The 22,776-nt window shown below is 44.7% G+C and overlaps 1 protein-coding gene across 4 annotated transcripts in view; it reads right to left on the bottom strand.

Moving 5' to 3' along the window:
• PRKCE (protein kinase C epsilon) overlaps positions 1–22,776 on the bottom strand; it is a 608,554-nt gene that overhangs the window by 415,016 nt on the left and 170,762 nt on the right. For all 4 annotated transcript variants that reach the window (XM_082641774.1, XM_082641775.1, XM_082641776.1 and 1 more), the window contains one exon: positions 2,655–2,718. In XM_082641774.1, coding sequence (XP_082497900.1) covers positions 2,655–2,718 — 64 coding nt within the window. The remainder of the gene's footprint in view (positions 1–2,654; positions 2,719–22,776) is intronic.

Below are 22,776 nucleotides of genomic sequence, written 5' to 3'. Positions count from 1 at the left end.
CGTGTTTTGCCCTGGACCCTTCCCATGCAATCCAGATAGCAAATGTTGTGGCTACTCATTCTCCCATTCCTCTTCTCACCCTCTCAATCCTTCCAAAAACAAAGCCACCTCTGGGCCAGGAGCACTCACAGTCCCAGCAGCAGGAGTGGGAGAACAGGTGTGTAGAACACAAACAGAACACACCAAGATCAGCTTCTAGAAAGAGATTGCTGGAAGTCCTTCCCACTATCCAGAGAAAGAATTCCAAATCCAGGAAAAGCAATTAAGAAAAAGCAGAAAAACTTCTTTTCTTCAGAGCAACACATGCTAACACTTTACAGAGTCTGGCATGTGTCAGCATTTCTGAAGTAAACTCTATTTTCTTTAGATGAAAGAGATAAAAAAATAGGCTAAAAGTTCAGTCCAATGAAAACTGCTTTGGTCATTCATATGCAATAAGCTGTAGAAGCAAGAAGAAAAAAATCAATTGCCTCTGATTTATTTATTCATTCATTTGTCCATGTCCTTTCCCTCTAATGTAAAAAAGGATGTCTTCTATAATTTTGCAAGTCGTTAATCTTTTCAAAGAAAAAAATAATCCAAGCCTCCCATTGATTGCCCAGCATCTTGGCACAGGGAATACATATTTAATTAATTATCCTGTTGCATATACATTATGTAAGGAAAAAGGGGGATTGATTTTGCTCAGCAAATGTTTCACCAGTATCAACAATCAGGCGATCACTGTAATATTGTGAAATCTGGTAAATTTGGGATCACACGCTGTGTTAAAAGTAAGGCAAGGCTTTACCTTACTGGATGCTTTATTTCTTAATCTGGGTGGCGGGTACACTGGTACCCGCTTTATTATACTTTAGGCCCTTTTGTACATCTTGAATAATTCATACTAAGTATTGTTAAATCTCCAAATCTTCTACAATAGTTTCTATTCTGGGCTGTTCAGAGCTGAGAGTAGAGAGGGAAAGTTGGAAACGCCAAAATGTAATTGCAATAAGGAGCAGAAAATGTTAAGAGACCAATTTTGGAAGGATATTTAAAGTTTTAAACCTATGCCAAATAATTGAGATCTATTAAGAGAGGACTGAATTCTATCATGAGCTCCATATACACACAATAATTGAATTATTCTGAACACCTGTTGAAATCAGGTGATTAAATTAGTTAAATGAAAGTCATCAGGCCCCAGTGTCAAGTGCATCATTTGACCAGCTCCTTTAAATTTGCTTACATAGTCCCTCCTCCATTATAGAAACTCAAACTAGAGCTTCATCCCCAAAACTGTGGGGTTGTGACTTTGTGCTTATAATCCCCAGTATTCTGGGGAGATGCTATAAAACGCCCAAGTCTCCCAGCCAGGAGCTGTGCCTTTCCCTTTGGGCCACAACCTCTAATCCCCATTTTTTCTCACTGCCAAGAAGAACCCGCCTTGCTCGTCCCATCTTTCTGCCATGACATTAAAGCCAACTGTTCTGTCCCCTGCCCACAAAGAGAAGAGGAGAAGAAAGATGGTCCCAGTAACTAAACTTTAGTCCTAATTCCCAACCTCCCTAGAGCCCAAGTCTGCCACCATCTCCCTGTTTCCACGTGGAGAAGGTTTTATTGTCCAGTCTTCCCTTCTACCCCGACTGCTCAGCCCACACCACGCGGCAAGCCTTGAAAGGTAGTAAGTGAGCAAAGAGAGGATGGAGAGAAGAGGGTGTAAGAAGAAGAAAGAAGGAAAATCCAATGATCAGAAAACATTTATACCCTACTTAATCAGCTAGTGGGGAGCAGATATCCTCACCCCATTATTTCTCTTTAAGAGCAGAGCTTTTGCCTGGGTAAAGAACTGGTAAAGAGAAGTAACACTTCTTTTATTTTTATTTTTTTGATGCAGTTATATACACACACATATACATAAAAAATATGTATACATACATATATATGTATGTATACATATAAATATATGTATTTATACATATAAATATATGTATATATACATATAAATATATGTATGTATATATACATATAAATATATGTATATATACATATATATACACATGTATATATGCATATAAATATATATGTATATATACATATAAATATATATATGTATATATACATATAAATTCTTTTTCCCTTATAGATTATTACAAGATATTGAGTATAGTTCCCTGTGCTATACAGTAGGTCCTTGTTGCTTATCTATAATATATAGTAGTGTGTATATGTTAATCCCAAACTCCTCATTTATCCCTCTTTATGGAAGTAACATTTCTGATTCTGAAATTTGACACCTCATTTGTTTCATTTCTGAATACCGTGAGACCAACTGGTCTTACTTCCTGGCCACCACACACACACTGACCCCACGCGCACCTCCGGGGGGAGCAGCCGCCCCACCGAAGCCTGCCTGGGCACCCATGCGCAGGAACGCCTGCTTTACTGGCCTCACTCCCTAAGTCGAAAATCTTCCCTCTGCTCCACCAAAGCTAACAGATGGCTGGTCCCTTTTGGTACACAGGCGTAAGCATCTTCAAAATAACCTTTTCCTTTAAAGGGTGCCAATTAATTAAATGTCACTGTAATATGTCTCAGCCAAGGAGGGAAGGGAGAGACCAAAAGACAAAAGGGTCGATGGACAAGAACAATGACGAGAGCTCACACTCTCCTACCTTCACCCGATGACCCCGAGAGATCAATGATCACATACACTCTTCCTTCTGGCTCCAGATCAATCTGCAATTAAGAAAATGACAGTGACTCTGTTAGTGATTGTAGGGGCAACCCGAGAGTTCATGGCATTTCCACCCCAAACTGCTAAAACCTAGAGTCAGCTCCATTCAATCCATGAATCTGCAACACGCCGAGTGCTGGGTGAATTAGGGATGAAGGAGAATCAGCATTTGTGGAATGTCTATGTTCCGGATGCAGTAACAATGAGGTCTGGTGCATACCCAACAGGTAGTGTCATCCCAGTGGTGCCCAACTGGAAGCAATTTTGCTGCACAAGGGAAACCTGACATGAGGAACTACAATGGGGACACCTGACATAAGGAACGTTTTGGAGGACACGAAAATATCTGGAGACATTTTTTGATTGTTATGATTGGAGAGAGAGTGATGCTACTGGCATCTAATGGGTGGAGGTCAAGGATGTGCTAAACATCGTACAGCAGACAGGACAGTCCCCACAACAAAGGATTATCCAGCCCCAAATGCCGACAGTGTCAAGGTTGAGAAACCCTGTGTTAAATCCCGTTTCACAAATAAGGAAACTGAGCTCAAAGTTCCAAGGTAAATGGCAATGCTGAGGTTTAATGCCAAGACTGTCTACAGAAGCCCCTGTTCTTTATACTACACAAATTGCTCACGGAAGATAAGAAAAGCATAAGACATTATCCCCACTCTCAAGGTGTTTGCAATCTCACTGGGGAGTCTAAAAAAAAAACAAAAACAGAACAATGTTGAACCCAGCTTAAGAATGAGGGACAGAGAATAACTGATATAAAGTATCTGGTGAACCTGAAATCAGTGTAAAAGAGCAGCCTTGGTCTTCCCTGGTGGCGCAGTGGTTGAGTCCACCTGCCGATGCAGGGGACACAGGTTCGTGTCCCGGTCCGGGAAGATCCCACATGCCGCGTAGCAGTTGGGCCCGTGAGCCATGGCCGCTGAGCCTGCGCGTCTGGAGCCTGTGCTCCGCAACGGGAGAGGCCACAACAGTGAGAGGCCCGCGTACCGCAAAAAAAAAAAAAAAAAAAAAAAAAAAAGAACAGCTTGGGAAGACTTCACGAAGACAAGAAAGGGAAAGCATTCCAGGTGGAAGCAACAGAATAAGCAAAGGCTGGGCATGTGAGTGGTGCTTGTGCGGGACTGAAGGGCCACCATGTTCGGGCTATGCTGGCGCATGCGTGTTGCAAACCCCAGCCTCTACCAGGGTTGTAAGGAGAGAGCCAATGTCGCTAAATTCTCACCAGCAACCTTCTCTACCCACCCTCGTGCCCTCCCTCCCCACCTCCCAATCCAGCAAGCTACTGGCCCAATACAGAAGCAGGATGACGAGGAGAGGCAGAGGGGCTGGGCTGCTTGCAGTCGACATCTTTCCAAGGTCTGCACTGTCCTCACAGAGACCATATTCTCCCCGAGACATTAGCGACTCTGGAAACCCTGGATCACTGAGTACCGCTGGTACCGACCCCCGCCTCCACAGTCCCATCTGTCTGTGCAGAGCTCCATTTGGCTCAGATGTTCCAGGCTGGTCTCAACAAGCTATGAGTTTCTTGAGGGCAGGAGCCACTAGCCCCTCCCTTTCTTTTCCATGGTCTTCAGCGAGGAGCAGGCACACATTTAACAAGTACTACTTGCGAAGGGTTAGCCTGGTGGACACTTCCTCCTCCTTCAAGGTCAAGGTCAGTTATTGCCTCCTCTCTGAAGCCTTTCCAGATATTCCGATATTCCGAGTCAGAATTAACTACCCTCACTTTTTTTTTTTTTTTTTTTTTTTTATGTGGTTCACAGGCCTCTCACTGTTGTGGCCTCTCCCGTTGCGGAGCACAGGCTCCAGACGCGCAGGCTCAGCGACCATGGCTCACAGGCCCAGCCGCTCCGCGGCATGTGGGATCTTCCCGGACCGGGGCACGAACCTGTGTCCCCTGCATCGGAGATGGACTCTCAACCACTGCACCACCAGGGAAGCCCTCACTTGTGTTCTTATAGTACACATACATATCTCAACCACGGCTCCAGTATGTCTCTCTCCTCGGCTAGACAGAGACTATGACAATCTTATTTGCATCCCTAGTGTTTAGCGTACTGTCTGTTGGCCAGGAGACACCCAATAAACCTTTGTGGAGGTGGGAAAATGTTCTGTGTCCCAGAGCTTATTTTGGGATTATTCACTCTTGCAAGCCCCTTCCTTAGGAAGGAAGGAAGGCAGGTGATCTGTACTAAAATGATGCTCCAATGCGGCAAGAGGGGAAGAAGAGGCAGCTATACCAGGAGTACCATATATTCCCTATGAGGTAAAAACTCACCTTGAACCGATGTTCCCTGGGTCCCTCCCCCCGACATCTCACTCCACTCCTAATCCAGATTCCCTGAGCCATTTGTGAGCCTCACATTATTTCCAGACTCAGCCTCTTAGTGGTTGAGAGTGCTTATGGTTTCCCTCAAAATTTTAATTCCACCAACATGGGTCTTCAGTGCCCCCCAGGCGAGGTCCCTGTGATATTTCAGGTACTCTGTCAGGGCAGAGAGTGAGGGAGGGCAGGGAGCTCTCAGGTAGCCCCACAGGGACCGCTCACCTGAGTTTGGGATCTTGAGCTTGGGATCCAGAGGAGAACCAAATAACACACTCGTGATGCCAAAGAGTCCACGATTTCAGGTTTCTGGGTAAAGAAAATGTTCTCCACCACCCTCACCATTAATACTGTCCCATGCCACAAGCATAACCTGGCCCCGGCACTGTATTACAAACAGGAAAAACAACAGAGCCCAACCAGAATCCTGTCGCTGCCACAGTTCAAAAGTATCAGGGGCCCCCTTGTCCGAAAGCATGGAATTTAAATAATGTGTGCCTCTTAGAGATTAGGTCATCCCTATTAAACCCCGCCGGCAAAATGAAACACTTTCTCATATCCTCCAAGTCAAAGATTTCCCACGACTGTGGATTTCATTGGCAAAGTACAATGGTATCTGAGAAAAGCAGGGAGGGAGACAGCAAAGGAATGAGATGGGCCGCGAGGCCTAACGGAAGGCAGGCAGCGTGCCTTTCTTTGCAAAAGGGGAGTGAGAACTCGTGGCGGGGGACAGGTCATTGATGATAAAATGTATTAGGATATTAACATTCAAGATAGCAATCAGAAACCATTTTAGCACCCACCGCTGCCTCAGTGCCGATGAACTGCATTTTCAAACAGAAAAATAGAAATTAAGCTATTAAACATGCCAAGAGCAACAAAGAGCTTTGCAGCCTGGGCAGATGGCCGCAGAGCACTGGCTGAGCGCCAGCCAAGTGAGAAGGCTCTGAGAATCCATGCAGGGTGGTGAGACTTCAACGTGGATGACTAGAGGGGTTATCAGGTACAAAAGGGGGTGGAATGCCTTGTAACTTCACGGCCAAATTAACTTAATCACAATTCTGTTCACAATCATGTGGCCCGGATAATGAAGCAATGTAGGTGCCCAGCACTGCATAACCCCTGCAAGCTGATAGCTGGCATCACTGCCAGGCAGCTGGCACTACATAAAAGCAGGCCTCCTCCCTCCTCCCAGCCATTCCCAGGGTTTCTTCTCAGCTCCTTCTCCCAGGCTTCAGATTCCTCCCAGTTCTCCCAGATGCAACCCCATTTATCAAATCTCCTTGAACCTCATACCTTTATTTGATGCACTTTCCCAGATACTATCTCTGGGGTTTTTGTTTGTTTGTTTGTTTGTTTGCGGTACACGGGCCTGTCACTGTTGTGGCCTCTCCCGTTGCGGGGCACAGGCTCCGGACACGCAGGCTCAGCGGCCATGGCTCACGGGCCTAGCTGCTCCGCAGCATGTGGGATCTTCCCGGACCGGGGCACGAACCCGTGTCCCCTGCATCGGCAGGCGGACTCTCAACCACTGCGCCACCAGGGAAGCCCCTATCTCTGTTTTTGACTATGATTCTCTTTCAACCTCCAGCTGAGGCCAGAAGCAAGGCAGTAGAACCATGGGGGAGACAAACAGCCTTTGGAGTCACACCAGGACTGAATCCCAGTTTTGTCACTTACAAGTCAGGCAATTATTTATCCTCCCTGCACTTCAACCTCTGTCTCTTCATCTGTGACACAGGTTATTGTAACAATTCCATGAGACACACATGCAAAGCACTTGGCACTTAGGAGTTACTCAGTATATGGTGGTTCACAGAGAACTTACTGGCTCTCTGGCCTGAAGCAAGCAACTATCTTCTCTAAGACTCAGACTGCTCCTCAGTGAAATGGAGCTAATAACAGGTCCTGTGACACTGGGGGTATCACAGTGTAAAATGTGAAAATCTACGTACAGTGCATAGCATGGTGCCTGGCACAGAACACTCGGTAATTGTTGCTGCTATTGTTATTAAAAAGCCAAGTCTTCAAATCTGTTACTTAATCCGATGTGATGTTCTTTCCACTCTATGAAACTTCCCACCCCCCAAAAAGCATTTTCTTGCCCCAAATTGATGTTATTACATATTATTTCAGGACATCTGATGATTTTACAGTGCTGTGAATATCAGATGGAGAACTAAGGTGAGAATTTCTCAGCCAGCCCTGGAGGAAACCCAGTGGGAAAAAAAGGCTACAGCCCTGGTCATCAGAGGGTCATGAGGTGATTATGAGAGAAGGAGAAGCTGAGGATGACCACGTATTGTCTGAGCACCTACTAGGTCTGGGACACTGTATTGAGGTTTCACCTGCATTAGTTCATCTAATCTCCTGGGAGGCCAGCAATACATATTCCCTACTTTTCAGATAGAAAAACTGGGGTACCGAGAGCTTTCAGCTGGATTCCCGCACAGCGCTGCTGCCTGGAGCACACTGGAGAGATGACTCTGACAGAGCTCCCATCTCAAGCCCCACAAAGCCTTTTCTGACAACCAGGTCTCAGGGTTCTCATAACTCTAAGCCTCTGGCTGTCCTCCGTGGGTTCATTCTCCTTCTCAGGTGCAACTGACTGGCTCCCCAGCCAGTCCGGTTTAAGTCAGAGCAACGCGTTGAACACCTTGCCACCTCCTTCCCATATCCCCACCCCCCCAGAGCCCTTGGGGAGGGTCTGGGCATAAACAAGAGCTCCATTCCTGTGAGTTAGGTACAAAGCAATGGGGAAAGAGCCCAAACCACAGAAACCAGGAAAAAGCCATCTCTGAAAAGCAAAAAGACACACAGGCACTTTTTTGGGTGGTGCCTGAGCATTCACAAAGTCCTTCACAAGCATTATTGCATTGATTCCTCACAATTAACCTGTAAGGTAACAAGTATTATTAGCATCATTGTATGTACGAGAAAACTGAGGTTAAGGAAGATAAGCAGGGCTAGTGAGAGCACACACACGGCACAACTGCAGGGGCACCGTTCACACGGTAGAGTCTCTGAGGACAAGTCCTCCGGAGCTGAACAGCCAGAGGTAAGTGGCAGAGGCATCATAACTTGCACCCTCAGCTCCTGACTCTGAGTCCTATACTCCTCCCAGCACACCACACCTGCCCAGCAAGAACCCTGACCACTGCACTAGCACCCCAGCCATGCAGCCCGCTTAGCTGTCACCACTGTGTGTCACTGTGACCCATAGGTGTCTGTGTGCCTGTATTTGGGGGTAATTGGGTTTGAGACAAAGGAGGCAAGAAATTCATAGTCAAGCTTCCTCCTAACCACAGGCTCAACTTTCACTGGAGACCTCTAGGCAAACCTCTCCTCAGAACAGCCCACAGGGGTCACACAGACCCAATTTGAGCTTCACTTCCTTTTCCATCGCGTGTCAGGCACCAAGTCCTAGAAAGAAGCAAAAGGGAGGGGGGGCGGTCAGAAAAGGATGACTCCAGAAAGGTGGAGAAGGAGGAAAAGAGGCTGCACTGTCCATGTTGCACCAATTAAGTCCTAGATAATGGGCTGTTTCTTTTTTTTCCTGGAGGAGGGTGGGGGGTGAGGGAGGAGGAGGTGGGAAGGAGAAGGGAGAAGACTCAGGGCTTCTTTCCCAAGGCAGAGGACCCACTTCCCAAGGTCTGCATCCCCTGTATTGCTGGCTATTTTCCCCTGGAGGCCCCTCAGGCACGTACTGTCCCCAGCGGTGCCTGGCATGGAAGAGGCAAGCCAGACAGAGCAGGAGATCTTCAAGCAGCAGGCGTCCTCCCAGCTGCTGCTTTTGGAAAGCACAAAACGTGCAGGCACTATGATGGGCAGCTCTTGAGCAGCTGCTGGGTGGTGATTTTGGAGCTAGCCACCAATTAAACTAGAGACTCTTCATTTGAGGAGTTTGCTACTAGATCTATTGGTAGAGTGCACTGGCTGGTTAAAAAGCAGAGGGTGCACATGTAATGAAATATTTTAAAAGAGTTCCACTCGGTTCACAGGCTTCGAATAGCACTTGCTTTCATAAAATAAGAGGAGAGAAGGATTGCTCCTTTCTCATATGCCTTCCACGGTAGTGCAAAGACGTTATGTGGGCTTTCGTGTACATCCCTGAAGGGCAGAACCCTGTCTGTCCAGCACATGGAAGGGATTAATACATATTTATACATGTTGGCTCAATGGATGAATGGCCCGATTTTAAACTGGACCTGCACAACTGAATTATGGAGGTGATTTACTTGGGAAGCCATCAACCTGTACAGAAGTGTTCCTAGCAGCTTCATTCATAACGGCCAAATACTGGAAACAACCCAAATGTCCAAGAACAGAAAAATGAATAAGCAAACCATGCTGGATCCATATGACAGACTTTTACTCAGCAGTAAAGAATGAACTCCTGGTACATGCAACAAAATGAATGCTATGGGAAAGAAGCCAAACGCAAAAGATTACGATTCCACTTACGTAATGTTCCAGAACAGGCAAAACTAATCTATCATGACAAAAAGCGTATCGGTGATCTCCTGGAGGTGGACATGGGAACTGGATTCAAAGAGGCACAGGGGATGACTGAATGATTTTGAGTATTGTATTTTACAACAGTAAAGTATATATTCAATAAAAAAGAAAAGAGGCACAGAAGGACTTTGGGGGAAGATGAAGGTCTTCTATATGTTGATTGGGCAGTGGTGACATGAATGTATATGTTTGTTAACCTGAATCAAGCCACACACTTAAAATGGATGCATTCTTTTTTTTGCATGTAAATTATACCTCAATAAAGTCGCTTTTGAAAAAGGAAAAAAAGAAGTCATCATTTCACATAAGGATTGCTCTACAATTTTCCCTTTAAATAACAAATCATCTTCCCACCCTCAGGGCATTTAAGATTTCATATTCCATTTTTAAAAATAAGAGTTCATTCAGAGTTTTTCAAGAACACATCTGTCACCCAACATAATGTACACCTACCTGTGTAGGCACACATTCACACTACCACCCACGTGTGCAAAACACGCTCAAACCCACCTTCTCTTGTCTTCTGTGATCAAAATACGGTAATAGCAAGAAAAACACATCCAAAATGTAGGTTCCCTGCTGAATTATTTAAACCTGTCTTTCTGTGTGTGGATCTCAATTTCCTCATATGCAAAACAAAAAAAAATTAGGCCAAATGCTCTAGAATGGCTTTTAACAACCTCAAGGACCTAAATATCCATGAATAGGAGACAGCTTAAATAAATTATGGGACACCATTTGGTAGATCACTATGCAAGCCCTAAAAAAAGAATAAAAAGATCTAAATGTACTGACATATGAAACTATCTCTGGGATATATTAAGTGGGAAAAAAGTATGGTATAATGTGTTTATTATGCTAGGCTATCATGTGAATAAAATGGGTGTGCATGTGGGTAAACACACACAGACACACACACACACTGTCACACTTGTTTGGCATAGATTATCTCTAGAAGGAGTCTTAATCAACAGGAAACAGGGGTTGCCTCAAGAGATGGAAACTAGAGGATCGAGGGGTGAGAAATCAGGAAAGGGGCATTATTCTTCACTCTATGCTCTTTTGAACCATTTGATTTTTAGAATCGTGTCCTTGAGTGAACTTGTCACAATATTTGTCAACACCTTTTTTCACTACCTATTTCTAACCCAGTCCCCCAGAGAGCAGCTTGCTTCAGTTCCCAGACACTTCTTAAAGAAACGCCCCTCAAAATTGGCTGACATGTTGCTTGTCCATCCCCCAGTACCCAGGTCCCAGACACCAACCGAGCAGCAGCCATCATCTCCATGTCAAAGTCCCCTTGGCTGGACGGGATGCCTACCTTACAGATCCCAGCTCCTCACAGGCCACAAATGGAGTAAACTCAAGCTAGTACCTGCTTCCTCTTTTCAACAGGCGCAGAATAGACCCAGAGGGCTGGCTCCCTCTGATGACAGAGGTGGCTAAAAACAAGTAAGTCTGTGTACGCAGATGCTTTTCTGAGCTGAGAAAACATCCAAAAGTGCCAAACCTAATGTCAAGAGTGTGCAATGGCTTACGAAGCATTGCCTGGTCATGGTGTCGTTTTCATTTTCCTCTCTTCTTTCAGGGAAATGGCAGTACATGACTGTACTCCCACTGAGTCCCACGAGGAGATGCTGAGTGCAAACAACAGGAAATGTGGCCACTTACCCTCAATGTTCTGAAGTGAAAAATACCCACTACCCATGTGCACTTTGCATTTTGCATTTTACTTTGCAGTGCTTTCTCTCACTGGGTGCACTTTTATCCATGGGTTTTATTGCACGTTTCCTATTTTTTACACTAATAAGCCAACTGCGGTGATTGAGAGTCAAGGCTGTGAAGCTAACTTACCTGGGTCCAAACCCCAGCTCTGCCTGTCACAAGCTGCGTGGTCCTTGCTGCGAGTTCCTTATCTACACATTGAGAATGTCAGTGGCACCTGCTTCAGAATGTTGGGAGGGTCAAATGAGAGGGTGAAGCACTTGGAGCCATGCCTGGCACACGGCTAACATCCTCTAAATGTCAGCTGTCAAGTCATTAGGGTTATTTCCCGCCTAGACTGTGAGCCCCTCTTGGGAAGAGCCACGTGTCCCTTGGTGGGGGTGGGGAGGTTTCCACAGTTCTTGATCCACAGCTGGGCACATGGCAGGGAATCAGTAGAGACTCCAAGTGGAACTGAATGGATCCACGTGGAACAGAGCCGAGCTCAGTCAGGAGCTCAAGATTGTGCAACCAGAAAAATTATCTCCAGACCAGGAACTTTTCTGTCTCTGTTATATCACAACCTAGCAGGACCTTTCACCAACAGCTACGCACAAAGACATTCAGTTCCTGACTCCCTTCAAAACCTAAGACATTATAATTGTTATTCAGCACTTGGAGCTCCTCACGGAGACTCTTTTATTCATCATAATAATCACAACTCTAATAAACACCCTTTATTGAGCACTTTACATGCGTTATCTGAGCGAGGGAGGCCATATCCTTATCTGAACCATTTCAGGAATGAGAGAACTGAGGCTCATGGATTTGAGTGGCTTGCCCACATTCTCACAGCTTGAAGAAGAGCAAACTGAATTAAGGCAGGGCTCTCCGACTCCCAACCCCATGCTCCAGTTACCTTGGACCCAGCCAAGGGCATGGACTCAAGGAGACCCTGAGGAAAGAACACATCGTGAGCTGTTCAAGGAGCCCATGCTGTGTGCATGATGGTGGAGTCACTTCTTGGGCACAGGAACAATGAAAGTAAAGCTTTTTCATTGTCCTCCTGGAGCTCATAGTTGAAGGAACACCAATCCCACAGCAAAACAGCTGGAAGGCTCAGACTATGAGACACAAACACAGGGTAGGACGCCCAGCTTCAGGGAGTAAATGCCCTCTTGGAAATATTGCTGTATTTGGGATATTCTGCATAGCAAGTCCTATTTGCCACTGCTTTGCACCGTATAGTTGGAAACATGTCCAATGAGGAAGAGTTTTATAAAAATCACAGAAGCACAAAAGCTAACAGTCATAAGCAACTTTGAAATCACTTGGTTCAAATAAGCAAAGAAATACAGATTTAAACAAGGGTAAGAATTTTTTTCTTTTGCTTAACAATTTAGCCAAAGTTTCTTCGGGGCTATGTATCCTTGTGTTATTTGTTTATTAATATATAAACAAAATTAAGTATCAGGATGTGTTCAGTTTTTAAAACTCAAAACTTACAATGAGAGGCAGCAGTCTCTTGCCCTGTACTCCCCAGAGGGAGCCAATCTTAATAACTGCTATTTGGGTTTTTCTGGTCATCACTGCCATGTCCCTAAATAAAATGTTTATACCTCAATTTCCTGATTTCTTGTTTCAGACATTCACTCTTGCCCTGCTGCTGTGAGAGATGAGGATTTAGTTCACTCACCACTTCACTCCGCTTTCCTCCCTTCACAAAATAATTACACATCGCAATTCTCAGTTCCTTCTCTATTCTTCTTGACAACTGCAAAAATAAAAAGCAATCTAAATGTCAATTTCTTGTTCCATCAACTATAGACAATATCCCTTGACCCTACACATTCTAACTGGAGGACATGAGTGCTTCCCGCCCTCCCCATCCTCTGCATTTTTTTTTTTTTTTTTTTTTTTTACCGGTACGCTGGCCTCTCACTGTTGTGGCCTCTCCCGTTGCGGAGCACAGGCTCCGGACGTGCAGGCTCAGCGACCATGGCTCACAGGCCCAGCCGCTCCGCGGCATGTGGGATCTTCCCGAACCGGGGCACGAACCCATGTCCCCTGCATCGGCAGGCGGACTCTCAACCACTGAGCCACCAGGGAAGCCCATCCTCTGCATTTTTACTCTTATTAGACTATTAACATTGACAAAACTGACATTTTTTTCTAATTGTAGTTGAGTTCCATGCTTTGTGTATATGCTGGTTCCAAAATCTGAAGATGAATTAATAGTGTTTTCTTAATATTATAACTTTGTAAATGACATCACATATACTTTCTTTTCCACCGGTCCAATGTGACAACTCATCTACCACTCAATGGGGAATATACCTAGCATCAAATTCAAATGGATTCTTTTTTTTTTTTTTTCACTCTACCAATTGCCTTTCTCAGATCCTCAAGTTTCCCCTGGGTCCCCTTCTCTCAGGGTCTGTCCTTCTGGAGACCCTCACTGTCCACTTTTCCCTAATCTGGGCTGACTACTCTCTGGTCTCCTGCACAGCTGTAGTACCGTGACTTATTTTCACTGCTCTGCTGGAAACGGTCACCGTTTCTGCAATCCATCATCTTCCTTGTTCCGGGTTATTCCCTTGTTTTTGCCAGTAAAGTACATTCTGATTGAAATATTGATTAAGAGTACATAGAAAGCTAGCTTTCTAAGACCTTGCATGCTTGTCCTCACACATGATTGATAGTTTGGCTGGATATAGAATTCTAGGTTAAAAACAAAAAAATCATTACCTATCAGAACTTTCTTCTAACATCAATATTGCCTATGGACTCTGATGTCAGCCTGGCTACTGTTGTTTAGTATGTGACTTTGTTTTGTTTTCACTCTCTAGAAGTTTTGGCATCTTTTTTATCCTCAGTGTTCCGAAATTCCAACATGATATGTCTCAGCGTATCTTTTTTTGATTCATTGTACTTGTTCTTTTGATTCACTGAATTTGTGGGAGATATTCTTCTGATTTGTCCTTTGCTATTGGCCTCTTCATTTTCTGTATGAAACTCCCATTATTTGGCCATTGGACCAATAGAATTAATCCCTATGTCTCTTACTATTTGTTATATATATTTCCATCTCTTCTCCTTTTAGTCCATATTCTAGATTTCTTTGACTATATCTTACAACCCTTCCACTGAACTTTTATTTCTGACAATAGTATGTTAAGATTCCAGAAGCACCTTCCTATTTTCTGCAGCTTCTTTCTCCTCATAGCATCCTTTTTTTGTTTTATGGACACAACCTATTTCTGTGAACGCAGGGTTACAGACTGGGAGCTGGCCATGATAGCAGGGGTCCCCACCATCTATGATAGCTCTCCCAAAACCATTATTCCATTGCTTTTTAAAAGGACTTTCCAATTTCTGACCCTGGGGGTCAGGGTCTGGCTCCAGGTCCTTCAGCAGTGAGGGTAGTGAGTATACTCACTACACATGCCACATACAGACTTTCAAATAGTCACTTGCTTTCAGCTGCACATCTCACTCTTGCCTCTGGGGTGACTAAAGTTTCCATGCCCCGAGGTCCTTAAGGGTCCTGCAGAACAGCTGGCTCTAGGCTAGGCTCCGGTAGCCCCCTGCACATGTTCTGGGCTGTGGCTCCTTTGTACTTCTATCCTGCTCTGTAGTTTCCACCCTGCCCTCTCCTTTCTTTTCCCAGAAATTCACTGAAATAGCTTAATGATGGCATCCTTCTGCTCACTTACTAGTTATAAAATTGTATCCCCCCCCACCTTTTTCCTTTTCTGTTATCTAAATGGGATCTTCAGTAGGCAAAGCAATAAACATATTTGCTCCTAGACCACCTTGAATGAAAATTCCAAAAACACATCATCTTAAATGATATTATCCAGGGCTGGTGAGAGTGGAGGAGAAACAGGCCCCCTTACACACTGCTAATGAAGTATAAATTGGCACAAAATTTGTAGGGTGGTTTGGCATTATATAACAAAAATCCTTTGACCTAGCAATTCCATTTCTGGGAATTTATCCCAAATCACACATGTGCAAAAAGATTTAAATAAAGAGATCATTATTACAACATTTTGAAGCGTGTAAAATTAGAAACTAATTGTCCAATAATAGCAAACTATTTAAATAAATTGTAGCATATTCAAATCATTAGAGACCATGCCATCATGAAAAAAATCTTGCAGAATTATATTTAATGACATGGAAAGATATTCAAAATATGGTATTAAAAGTGGAGGAAAAATGAGATTATAAAGGAATATATATACTATGATCCAATTTAAAAAAAATAAAATGTGTGTAAGTAGGTACATATACAAAGGAAAAAACCAGTTAAGTTATCTACAGGAGAGTAAAATAATGTGATTTTTTTCTTTGTGCATATCCATAGTTTTTCTAAACTGTCTTTTAAACCTTCTACTTTCTATTATAACTTTTGTGATAAAAAAAAATCAGACAATAAACTTGTTGCTTGAAGGACATTATGTGGCTCAGTCCCCTCATTTACAGGTAAGGAAACTGAAGCACAGTGAGGTCAAGCAACCCACTCAGGCATCTCAGTAAATTAACCATAGCTGACTCAGTTGTCCTGATTTTCACTGAAGAATTCTTTAAGGTGTAAGTTAAAAATGGGACAAATTATGTTAAATTTACTTACTTCTTTAAAAGTGTAATTTTCTGGTCAAATGGTTCAGAGCACTACTCAATCCTAATCACCAGTTAGGAGGGGTTAGTAGCCAGGCATATTCCTCAGTTGAATATAGTTAGAACATCTTAAGAGAAGCTTCAATAGCTTAACCAAATAGAACACACTCATTTAAAAATCCTTTGCTTTGATCAAATCTCCTTCTCTGTACGATGCTCTTCCTCAATTTTTGTGGGGTGGTGTGGCCCACATTTTTTTTTTCTTTTTGCGGTACACGTGGCCCACATTTTTATACCTTATACACAGTTAACCTTTAAACTACCTTGTATGTGATAAACTTCCATAACAACATAGACTTTGTCAATCAGGTAATGAGCAAACATTTCTGCTATGACATAACTATACTGTGCTATCACCTAGCCATGCAGTGTCACCATCTTTGTTTTACAGGAGTTCTTTGGAATATATTCTCCCATTTGTCCTCAGTGTCCTATAAAACGTATAATTTTTTTAATTAATAAAAAATTAAAAATGCTGGTTCTCAGAAAACCAAGCATAGGTCTCAAACATGTAATATAGAGGAAAATGGAATTTATTAGGCAGGTCAACATTAGCAAAATCTTACCCTCAATTAGATGTTCATCAGTTGACTGTTGAATTTTGAAGGAAAACATTAAATTTTTAAGACTTTTAGATTTTGTATCAAAATAGTAAAGATATAAATAAGAAGTCTGACATAATTTCCAGCTTTCTGGGATAAAGCCTACCTTAACATGTAACCTAATGAGCATGTGTGAATGTTCAACTGGGTTTTTCCTATAGATAAATGAATACATAGGTTTTCAGGTATAAATAATATATGAAAGCAGGGACCATCTATTCTCTGAAAATGGGCAACTCTCCTTATAATTCTCTGCTTGGTTTCTACACCTTTATGAAGTTGCAGGCATTGTAAAATGAACAGGCTAATGCAGCTGGACTCACAAATCAGATTTACATGTGCTGAAACCCCACCAAAAACTGAACTAGAAGGGAAGGTATTTCCTGAAGCACATAGCAAAGGGGATCAGAAAATTGTCCAAGCTCTGAATGTCAGAATAGTTCTGAATTTGTGGCTTTCTCTTGTGGACATCAGATTTCCATATATTTTGGACAAGCACAGAAAAGACATATCACAAGTATGTCATGTTATATACAGACCATATGGGAGGGATTCTATGAATTCCATCTACTTTGTGAGGATAGTTTAGGGCTATCTATAATCATTAATTAACGAAGTCAGGGCTTGAAATAAATAGAAGAAAGCACAAAAGAAGTCCAAGCACAAAAGAAGTCCAAGCACAAAAAAAGTCCTTGGCCTTTCAGAGGCATCAAAGGAAAATAAAGTTTAAAATTTTCAAGTCTATCCTTAGACTAGTCAATGCTCTGTTCATTGCCCAGAGTAGACTTAACTGGAACCAAGTTTTAGTTAATAGATCTTTTCTAACATGTTGAACCTTCTGTTGGTTTCCCTTTAGAGTATTTCATGTCTTGTTTGTCAAAAGGCAAATTTCAAAGTTTGGGTTTGGTGACTGAGGGTTCATTTATCTAAGATCATCAAGGAAAGCCTTCTTGATACTCAAGGAGTCAGCCCTGTGGATTTCGGGGAGGATACCAGGAGCGTAAGGAGCAGAGGGAAGGGCAAGTGCAAAGGCTGGGAGGTGGGAGAGGACTTGACCTTTGCCAGGGTAGGAGGTGGAGTGACAGGAGCAGAGTGAGGGAGGTCACTGGCAACAAGGTCACAGAGGTGGAACATGGTAAGGACTGGGCTTTGGCGCTGAGCGAGATGGGAAGCCAGAGGTGAGTTTGAGCATAGAAGTGACGTGCTGTGACTTACACTTTGACAGGACCAGTTTGGCTACTGTGTGGAGAATAAATTTTAGGGGCGAGTGAGGAAGCAGGAAGGCCACTTACGAGGCTGTCGTGATAATCCAGGTGAGAGTTGGAGGTTATCATAATAATCCAGGGGAGATGATGGTGGCTAGGAAGGGATAGGGTAGTGGAGGTGATGGGAAGTGGTTAGTTTCGGAATATATTTTGAAGGTGGAGCCGAAAGGATTGCCGGTGGATTGGACGCAGTGTATAAGATAAAGAGAGGGCTCGAGGCTAGCGTGGAGATTGGGAGCCTGAGCAAAACATCAAGCTGTCCTTGGCCGAGCAGGAGAGGACTAGGAGGGGGGAAGGGTGGGAGTGGGGCACCCAGAGCAGGGTTTGGACAGGCATGGCTGGAGACACCTCTGAGATAGCCAAGGGCAGGGGAAAGGTCCAACCTTAAGATCTGAATTCGGAAGTCACTAGCAGAGAGACACAGTACCGATCCGAAACCCCTGACCCACAACACTGACATCCAAAATGCTCTAAAACCTGGACGTTTTTTGAAGTTTGGGTCAAAATCCTTTGGCCACAAACCCTGACCCAAGCTGACACATGGCTATTTATTGTCTCCATTTATTCCACTTAGTGTAAATAGTCATACAATTGGGTTATAGAAATATTAATTTGTTTTCTCATAAAGGACTGCCCCAGAATCTGCTGGAGTTATTATGTATTCAATAATATACAGAATAACCTTCTAGAACAGGGGTCCCCAACCCCTGGGCCGCGGACCTCTACCTGTCCGCAGCCTGTTAGGAACCGGGCCGCACAGCAGGAGGTGGGCGGCAGGGGAGTGAGGGAAGCTTCATCTGCCGCTCCCCATCGCTCCCCATCGCTCCCCGTCACCACCTGAACCATCACTTGCTTTACCGCCTGAACCACCGCCGCCCGGCCCGGTCTGCGGAAAAACTGTCTTCCACGAAACTGGTCCCTGGTGCCAAAAAGGTTGGGGGACTGCTGTTCAAGAATACAAAAAAGTCTGAATTTCTAAATAAATCTGGCCTTGGGGGTTTTGGGATAAGGGATGTGGATCTGTAGTTTGAGCCAGAAGGACACATAGAGACTGGGAAGACGAGAGGGACCTGCCCAGATGTCAGAAAGACCTCGATACAGAGGTCCAACCTCGACCGCCTTGGGTGGAGTCTGCTTTGACTTCCCACCTTCCTCCCTCCAAACCACCACCACCAAACATGCACACTCATCCCAGACTTGGGGATGATAAAAGCCTTGGTTTTTTAGCTTTCTCTATGTCTTCAAAAGAGAAGGCAGAAAACCTCTCCACCCGCCCCCCCAACACACATACACACACACAGTGGTTTTTGTTAAACCTGATGTGATGCTGACTTCATGCACCACTGAACTAACTGGCTGTATCTGTTGCAAGGTGGGGTTTGTGTGGTGAGAAAAAAAAACTGTAGAAAAGCTGAAATAATGCTTTAAGTTAGCATAAAGGCATTTCCTGTTTCTGGGAAGCCTGTCTGTCTGCTGCTGTTGCTCTAACAGATTGAGTATCCCTCCCCCCACCATTAAACACACCAACTCTAAATTCAGTCAGGACGTAGTGGCAGGGGGGCTGTGGTGGGGCACCCCAAGTCCCAGGCCTGTTGCAAGAAAACAATGGAGCAAGAGGCTGGGTGCCTGAACCCCCATCCAAGGTGCCCTCTTAGACTACAGAGGCACAAGATTCCCATAGAGAATCCTTTGGGTGTTCTAAGGCAAGACACGGTAAAGGGTTGAGAGGATTTAGAACCTCAGCCAGGTAAAGGTGAGGCTAAGGTAGCTGCTCTTCTGGAATCTGTTATTCCTATGTTCATTCCTGTGGATAAATGTGCTCCACTGTGGGCAGCTTGGCTGCAGATAAGTGGCCTTGCCAACAGTTAAAACTAAAAATGAAAAGATATTTCACTCATCAATCCTTCTAGCCCACCAAATGGAGCCAGGTTCTGGTGTCTTCCCAGGCCCCACGACCCAACCTCCCTCATCCACTTCTCCTGCCCTGGATGCAGATTCCTAGCATCAGAAAACCTCCGTATCAACCTAAATTGTTGGCCCATTCGACCTCTAAGGAAGAAAAAAAAAGAAGAAACAAGAAATCTCTACCAGAAGTTCCGGGAGCCCTATCATTCATAAACAGATGAGCAACATACAATGAATAAGAAAAATCTCCAGAGAGGCAGGGGGTGGTGATAATTAAATATCATCAACTGGAAAACTGGTCGTTGGTCATGATCTCTGTTGAAACTAGGTGGTAGATACAGGAATCCATCATTCTACTCGGTTTACTTCTGTAGATGTTTGAAATTTTCCATAATAAGAGATAAAGAAGAGGAAGAGGAGAAGGAGAAGGGAAGAAAAGAGGGAAAGAGGAAGGGAGGGAGAAAGTGGACAACTTCTATACCCCAACTGGACTGATGTCCCACAGCTCATCTTAGCCTTTCTTAAAGACCTTAACTGGGGAGCGGGGTACCTCATGTAACCCAAGCCTTTCCCACCTCCTGTTCCAACCAGTCGAAGCCAATGCTCCACAGAGGACATGGGATGAATAAACCCAAGCCACAGCTGTCCATCTGGTCCTTCTTATGCCCCTCTGAAGAGACTCCCCAAGTCCTTTCCCTGATCCTCTCGTGCACATACAGTAGGCGGTGGCTGTTTTTTTTTTTTTAGTCAGGATTCACAATGATAAGTGCTTTGAAGAAAAAGGGAGTTGATCACTTCATCCTTTCCTTTCTTCACAGAGATGTTTTCCCTGACTTCAAAAGCCATCTGTTTACCTTAGATGATTAGGAAAGATTAATGGAACTAATTGTGTTAACAATGTGACTGTCCTGCTGAAGCCTGCAAATTATCCCTGATTTGCTTTGATTGCCTGGAGATTACCTCACCACCACTAAACCCAGTAAGCTTCCATATGACCACACTAGGCTGTGCCCCGGTAGCGAGCCAGTATGCAAAGTCAGCCTTCTGCCGGGACGGAGGCTGTGGTAGCCTCCAGAGTATGAAGTAAGCCTGCCAACCTACCGGCGGTGCCCAGGGAAAGCCAGCGATCCGATGGACATATGCCTTGGGAGTGCAAAGCTTGGGCCATGTCAGCCGAGCCAGACACCCTGCCCTCATGCACCCCCAGGGCTGTGACGCTCTGGCTGGTATCTACCGTACAAAAACTCCACCAGCACAAGAACAGAAACAGCTGCCCAGAGCACACACATCTCAGATGCCTCTGCGGCTGTCGGCGAGCCCCCGGAGGTGGAACTGGGCTCAGAGGACAACCTGGGAAATAAGCAAAATTCAGCCAGAGGAAGGGATGGAAAACCTGAAGTTCTCTGTCACAGACGGATGGAAGACGCTCCCCTCGGAAGCCTGCAGGGAGCATCAAACCAAGCAGCTGGGGGATGGCGGGGTGTGTGGGGAGGTGCCGCCAGGGCCCACTCATGGCTGCCTTGCTACCCCTCCCCCGAAGACTTTGTCACTGTGGGTAAATCTCCTGGAGTGTAACATAGACCCTAGTACCCAATTAGTCAAATATGAGAAAATCCACCACTTGCTTCTCGCAAGTCAAGTTACTCTGAGTCCTTAATTCACAAACCAAAGGGCGAATCACAGGTTTCCTAACTTAAGGGACCCGAAGCTTGCCAGAGCCTTCCTGAGAAAGTGATTTCAATAGCTCAGCCATTTGGTGTGAAATATTTTCCAACAAATTCCAAACTTCTTTTCATCCAGAGACAGCAGAGGATCAAAGTTACTGCTGACAAACCTGGCCGTCCCAGGGGTGTTGCTTAAGGCAGTGGGAAGGATGTGGTTGTCCGGCCAGATTCTCAAGCCTTAAGAATCACCATCCTGGGAATTCACTCCAATGCTCAGAGCCCTAATGGAGCTCACCTCACTCTCTGCCAAGTCACCTGGGGCGCTGGGCTTGACAACGGGATGCCACCTCAGCAGGAGCCTGGGCTCTTCTGGGACAGTTTCCCATTGGTCTTTGTCTCCCCAGGCCTGGCATGGCACATGGGCAACTGGGGTGGGGTGGGGGGAACAGGCGTCAGTTACAAGGGAAGTGACTACCAGGACCCAATCAGAAGACTCAAGAGGAACTTCACTTACCTGGTGTTACATTTTTGTTTGGGCCATTAACTATCAATCATAGGACCTCTTAGAGGGGGTAAGGATAATTATTAACATGAGCTTATGTTTTGCATAAGGGAATCATTGCCAAAATTAAAAGAAGCAACTCTCCTCACTGAGAGAGAAAGTTATAAAGCAAACAGAGAAGGTTATAAAGCAAACACTCCTAATCGAAAGAGAAAAGTCAGTCTTATGAGAAAGATTTAACCCCTAGTTATGCAACCCATTCAGTGAATGACATCGATTTGTATCTCTTACCCACAGTAGCCCCAGCTGCACCCCTACCACCACCTCAATGGCCAAGCCACCTGAGTTAACCAGGTGGAAGGTGCAAAGCCCAGTGGCATAAAGCTCTCTACTGCTCAGGGCATACAGGGCATCCATCCCCAGGAAAAAAGGAAGAAAGTAGCCGTGCAGAGCTGGGGATCCTTAGCGGTTATCCTCCATTTCCAACAACAAACTCATCCATAGACAACCCCAACTGTGCAGGCAGGAGCGGGGAGCTCCAGCGGGCTTACACCCACTTACAACCTAATCTACTGGGGCCACTCATGGGTGCACGATTTGGGCTGCCTTCTCCTTTTTCCCAAGAGCCGCAGCGCTTCTCTCCAGGGTTGGCTCAAGTTTCATCCTCTGGAAACCAGCTGCTCTTAAAATGCCATGGGCCTTCCCCAAACTACAAAATTACTCTTCTCCCCTCTGGAGATGACAGGAACATAAGCTTTCCTGTCTCCCTGTGCCTTTGTATACACACGTATTTGATATACACAATAACTGATATATGCTGACTTAACACAATAACCTCTGAGACGATATATACAAAGAACTGGGCAAGAGAGA

This window comes from Mesoplodon mirus, assembly GCF_964341445.2.
Source record: "Mesoplodon mirus genome assembly, chromosome: 14".
Lineage (NCBI taxonomy): Eukaryota > Metazoa > Chordata > Mammalia > Artiodactyla > Ziphiidae > Mesoplodon > Mesoplodon mirus.
Note: the sequence above shows the minus strand (reverse complement) of the source record. Positions and strands in the feature narration are given on the sequence as shown.